Genomic DNA, 7002 nt, shown 5'->3' on the forward strand with positions numbered 1-7002 from the left:
ATAGTAGATAGATAGATAGATAGTAGATAGATAGATAGTAGATAGATAATAAATAGATAGATTAATGAATAAATAAATATATCTAATATAACTTGTACATGGGCTTTTTTTCTGTGTATAATGCATTATACTGTACAGAATCATCCTATGTGGCAAAATAAAATAAATAAATAAATAGCACAGGTATATGTATCCGATGTCTTGAGGTGTATTAAATTATATGTGAGATATACATATCTGCATATGCACATATAGATATGTGATATATATATATATATATATATATATATATATATATATCACATATCTTTTAATGCACCTCGAGACATCAGTTGCGGATACCTGTGTTATTTATCTTTTTCCTCATAGGATCTATTGTCTATAATAAAGCCATGATTCTGTACAGTGAATACATTTATTTCTAGTAAAGATGTATATTATGCTTTTACCTGGTGTCTTCTGCACAGATGTCGGACTGGTACCAGCACAGCTCCAGGCACAGCAGCCAGTGTTTTGCAGGCTGTCTACAAGGAGAGACACATATTAGTGGGAATCTCTGGTCTGGGGCAACGGGGAAGTGTCACACTGTTTAATTACCTCGTGTGTAGACACCATTTGTACAAAGCAAAGAGATTTCACCCCCCTTCATTAATTATATTCTTTACCTTACGGAATACCTCGCAGCACAATATTATGGAGAACTCTGTTTACATAAGGATATCATAAATGGCCCTGTATAACAGGCTATGACCTAAAGATACATTTTAATTAATGAGCCAGTCAGGGGCATATGATTTGGTGTATATATGACTATTGCATGTTGCTAAATGTCGGAGCAAATACAAATCTGAGACAATGAAAATATACACATTAGAAACAATCTCATACATTTATTGTGATTACGTTATATGAATGCAATAAGGACATTTTATTTCATATGCAATGAGAAACGTTATCCCTACATGTAATTGTACTACTGATGATGATTATTATTATTATTATTATTATTATTATTATCATCAGTAGTAGTAGCAGCATATTTAGCTGTCCAGACAGAAAAAGCAGGAGAAATATAGATAGATAGATAGATAAAGTTGTTGTTTTAGTTATTATTAATAATATCAATCATTAATACTATGACATGAAATATAGTCAAAATAAAAAAGAAGTAGTGTCATGACTTTTTTAATTGGTCAATAAATATTTTTATTTTTACTTTTTTTCTTTCGATAATTTGAAAACATTTCTTACAAACATTTTCAAACAAATGGAAATTTGCTAATTGTATATTTGTTTGTGTATGAAAAGTTTACCAGCTGCTCATTACATAACTCTGTTACTAATGACTTCCCAGGGAAGAAATGATCTCATTGAATATGGTAATCATTATCCGAGAAGGGCTTGTCTTTTTATGTCCGCCAGTCATGTATTCTGGATATTGTAATTTCCAATAAACAATAAATTATTATAAGTATCAGGTACGGAAAATTGTATAGCAGGAGACTGTGTGTGTGTCAGGTCAGTATGTGTGTGTGTGTGTGTGTGTGTGTGTGTGTGTGTGTGTGTGTGTGTGTGTAATATAAATGTATTAATTCTGTAACTAAATATATATACATACTTTGTAGACAGGCGGTTGTATAAACATACTAACTTGTGTGTTTATGTATTTATATAAAACAAATATATAACCTAAATATACGTCAGGCCAGTGTGTGTGTGTGTGTGTGTGTGTGTGTGTGTGTGTGTGTGTGTGTGTGTGTGTGTTATGTATAACTGCACATATACACTTCTTAGACAGGCGTGTGTATAAACATATACTAACCTGTGTGTTTACATATACATATATAAACAGTATATATGTGTGCACGTATATGTATGTGTGTGTATATATATACACATATATTTGTGTGTGTATATCTGTATGTGTATACATTATTTATAAATTCATTATCTGTGTAATTTTCCATTTTCTGAGGTGCATCTCCATGGGTTCTGATGACGTCTGAACGTGTTTTGCTCCTTTAGGACACGATATTTCCAATATGACGGATACACCATGCACCATAACATGCAGGAGGTTTAGTATGTGACCCCGGTGGACACGGCTTCTTCTAGTAGTAGGAGACTCCAGGGCTTAATTGGCAGAGCACTTTTGGCTAGACAAGCACTTTCAACTTGACCTTGGCCTGTGTCCCTGTTGCCCTGTGTTGTGTATAGTGGGTGTCTGGTACATTATCTCCGTCCTCGCAGAGACCTTCATTGTCCATGTAATGTCTCCTGGGCGATCATTGTGTACAGTCACTCAGGCTTCAGACTCAGTACTAGGACATTTGCTTTAAAGGAAAACGTATCATAGTAATAATAAGGCGAATAGTGCATTACATTAGAATATATTCCTTGTATTTTTTGAACGAAATAATGATCAATATACAATAATTCAATACAATCGATTTGTACAATGCATTTTAAGAGGATGGGGAGTGTGCAACTGTAGATAATATCAAAGCTCTGCATGGATGGATAGGTGTGTGTGTCTGTGTGTGTGTGTGTGTGTGTGTGTGTGTGTGTGTGTGTGTGTGTGTGGTGTGTGTGTGTGTGTGTGTGTGTGTGTGTGTGTGTGTGTGTGGTGTGGTGTGTGTGTGTGTGTGTGTGTGTGTGTGTGTGTGTGTGTGTGTGCTTGGTGTGTGTGTGTGTGTGTGTGTTCTGTTATCACATATACAAAGCGCTATATCTATTCTTCTATTCTTATATTATGTCCCTTCTTTTTGCATTTTTCCTCGTTTTTTACCTTTATCTTTGTTCTTTGTTTTTGATTTTTTTTTCTGAGCTTGTTCAGTCTAATTTCTCTATTACCCTGGTATCTCTATTGTTTCATAAGCAGTTGTTTTTATGAATTGGATGTGTAATCTTCCTGCCTCTCTCACCTATCTGTATATAATGGTGACATACTTTGGGGGTGGGTCCCCCATGTAACCACATCTGTTTATTCAGTTGAGATGCATCTTATATTAGGATTGCATGTTTTATGTTTATTATTATTATTGGTATATTTGCACATTAATGATGAGAGCAGAGGAATGATGCCACAGCCATATTTTATAGCCAGAGGGTGCCCTCCCTGCGTTTGCAATTATAAGTGCAAAGACTGTAGAATGGATCATTTATTAAAAACATTATATGATATTCTAAGAAAAAAAAAGTGTATATTTGCATATAGTGGACAGAGCTGAGGATACTGCATGCTGACTGATATAAGGGAAGAGGAAGAAGAAAGGAGGAAAAAAAGTAAATTATCTGCAGCTCAGCTCTGGGGTCTGGCAGCTGCTTTGCATGTCACGTGGGCCGCCTGAGCCAATGAGCGGCCGCGCTGAGCCAGGCTGAGGCTACACTCAGAGCTGCACTGTGCTGTGCTCAGTCTTTGGGGCTTTTAATGCGGAGCTGCCCGGGCTATGACAGCCTCCGTGCTGCTCCATCCCCGCTGGCCCGAGCCGCTCATGTTCCTCTACGACAACAGCTTGGATGACATTAATAAGAACATGGAAGGATTCGCAGGAAGCAACTTCGCAGCGAACCAGTGCAGGAACCTGATGGGGCACCCGGCCGCCGCATCCCTGGCCCCCAGCGGAGCCTATTCCACCAGTGAGGGGCCAGTGTCGGGCATCGCGGAGGCTGGCAAGCAGTGCAGCCCCTGCTCGGCCGTGCAGAGCTCCTCTGGGGCGAGCCTGCCCTATGGCTACTTTGGCAGCAGCTATTACCCCTGTAGAATGAGCCACCACAGCACCATCAAGTCCTGCTCGCAGCCCTCCTCCTTCGCAGACAAGTATATGGAGACATCAGTCTCTGCTGGAGAAGACTTTCCTTCTAGGGCCAAGGAGTTTGCATTTTACCAGGGATATGCCACAGCCCCTTACCAGCCAGTGCCAGGTTATCTGGATATGCCCGTGGTGTCCACTATTGGGGCACCTGGTGAACCGAGGCATGAACCATTATTGTCAATGGATAGCTACCAACCCTGGGCTATTACAAATGGCTGGAATGGACAGGTTTACTGTGCCAAGGATCAAAGCCAGCCACCCCACCTATGGAAATCCACTTTACCGGGTAACACACCAGATAATTCTATTATTTACATCAGAATATATTCCTGTTATTTCAGAAATACAAGAATATCTATCCATCATTTATCTATCCATTCACTATCTCTCTATCTATTTATCTAATCATATATTAATCTATCCAATATTTATCTACCTATCTGTCTACCTATCCATCATTTATCTATCCATATATTCATCTATACATTAGCTATCATTTATCTATCCATATATTTATCTATACATTATCTATCCATAAATCTACCTATCCATCATTTATCTATCCATATATTTATCTATACATTATCTATCATGTATCTATCCATATATTCATATGAACATTATCTATAATTTATCTATCCATATATTTATCTATACCTTATCTATCTATCTATCATTTATGTATCCATATATTTATCTATACATTATCTATCCATATACCTATCTATCTATCAATCATTTATCAATCTAAATATGTATCTATATATTATCTATCTATCCATCTTTCTATTTATCTATCGATCTATTTGTCTGTCTATGTATCTATCAACATAACAGTATCTATTTCTTATTAATCCTGCTTTGTATCCTACAGGTATTTTAAATTACACATACAAAACAAAACCTAAAATCCATAATATAATTTTACCTCTATCATCTAATTATAATTACCATATAATATCACGTAATATACATTTTTCATAATGATGTCATGTACACACACAGTAAAATATTTATCTGTATATACTGTACATCTACATAAATATGCATATACAGACACACATCATTGTGTGTGCACGACATCATTGTGTGTGCACGACATCATTGAGAGTGAACATACATATATATTGGAATTTTCCCTATCCATTGCATATGTAGCTTTAGCCCATATTTTGCAGCATCTGTTATTTCTACAATAACAGAGTAATTTAATTGCTGCAGGACAGACTTATGTCATTACTTCTTTCATTAGTTCGCATAAATAAAAGTGTGTGTGTGTGTATATATCCATATATTATATGTGTGTGTGTGTGTGTGTATACATGTATATATATATATATATATATATATATATATATACATATATATGTATATATATATATATATATATATATATATATATATATAGAGAGAGAGAGAGAGAGAGAGAGAGATAGACTGTCTGATACATACATTTGTAATATTTCCACAAAATACAGTATTAATTTTTTTATACATGCAATGGATATATACTGACATCAACATAGTCCCTCATGAAGTGTGTGTGTGTATATATATATATATATATACACACACACACACAGACACACACATAAGTATATATATATATACACACACACATAAGTATATACATATATATATATATATATACACACACACACATAAGTATATATATATACACACACACACACACATAAGTATATATATATATATATATATATACACACACACACATAAGTATATATATATATATACACACACACACACACACACACTTTATGAGTGACTATGTTAATGACAGGGAGCTCCATATCTCAGTGACCTTTGCTTTCCCTTTCAGACGTGGTTTCCCATCCTTCAGATGCCAATTCGTACAGGAGAGGCAGAAAAAAACGCGTTCCTTACACTAAAGTGCAACTGAAAGAACTGGAAAGGGAATATGCGACAAATAAATTTATTACTAAGGACAAAAGGCGCAGGATATCAGCAACCACCAACCTGTCAGAGAGGCAGGTCACTATTTGGTTTCAGAACAGGAGAGTCAAAGAAAAAAAAGTCATCAATAAACTGAAGACCACTAGCTAATCAGTGGATTATACTCTGCAGGGTCTTATCACATGAAAGTGACTTATTCTCTTCCTGGCAAGTCTCCTGGAGCCCTTTGAAATTGGTAAAAATATAAAATATTGACAATTTATCTGGGGAAGGGTGAAAAAAGATGAAATGAATTAATTGAAGGAGGCCAAGACTCTGATCTTGTTGGAGATCACACGACTTTTTATCTACTGGTGGAATTATTCTAATGCAGCCTGATAAGACTTGTGAATTGATCATAAAGAAAAGACGTGTAGCCTTTAATCAAGAATCGATGTAATAATTGCGCTTTGAACCTTGAAACCAGACTGCATGTTGAGTGACTGCTCAGGTAACTTGTATCTTTACTGTATGTTCACTCTATACATTCTTATATATTACAAAGGGGGTTTAATGATGTTTTGTTGAAGAATGTACCCAGTTATATGGAGGGGTGGATCTCTTTAGAAGCCCATCAGTAAGTAGGCCTTCCCTGAATTTACTCATGGATGTTGTGGAAACTGAGGGGCTTACACATTACCTCTTTTTTACATTGATAATAATCTGGCGTATTGGAATTACAATGATGTGCAAAGGACAAAACTCACTCTCCATATGGACGGATTATTGTAAATACCCGGTTGTGTATAATAAATACCCATATTACAGAAGTATAAGCCTACAATGATATTTAATGGTTCAGCCCTTAGAATGGCATTAGGAATGATTTTGTTTAATTTCTGTAATTTGGCCGACTTAGATAATGATAATCAATCATTTCCAGCACTTTGAAATCTCATCAGCAATTATCTTAAACGTTTGTTTTGTCTCTACTCACTTTTAAAAATGCTATCATGTAAATACTAATAATAATAATTATAATAATAAATTAGCGCACTGTGAACGTTATTTGTGCACCAGACATTTTTATTCTGCCCTGATCCTCAACTGTATTATTAGCAATAGTAAAATATGGATCATAACTCAATCGTGTTATCTGAAAGACTGATGTGAGCTCAGATGGGTTATGGTCATTGGTTATGCAGAAATCATTCTACTGAGATTGGAATCCATAACTGACACATCATGAGGGCTAGTTGTTACATAGGAGATT

The 7002-nt window shown here is 35.7% G+C and overlaps 1 protein-coding gene across 1 annotated transcript; it reads left to right on the forward strand.

Moving 5' to 3' along the window:
* Positions 1-3427: 3427 nt before the first annotated feature.
* On the forward strand, positions 3428-6797 carry HOXA13 (homeobox A13). The gene is made up of 2 exons (XM_075316687.1): positions 3428-4101; positions 5656-6797. Exons 1-2 carry the CDS (start codon positions 3450-3452, stop codon positions 5898-5900), a joined length of 897 nt encoding a protein of 298 aa, XP_075172802.1. The 5' UTR covers positions 3428-3449; the 3' UTR covers positions 5901-6797.
* The last annotated feature ends 205 nt before the right edge of the window (positions 6798-7002 follow it).

Source organism: Anomaloglossus baeobatrachus, chromosome 6, assembly GCF_048569485.1.
Source record: "Anomaloglossus baeobatrachus isolate aAnoBae1 chromosome 6, aAnoBae1.hap1, whole genome shotgun sequence".
Taxonomy (NCBI): domain Eukaryota; kingdom Metazoa; phylum Chordata; class Amphibia; order Anura; family Aromobatidae; genus Anomaloglossus; species Anomaloglossus baeobatrachus.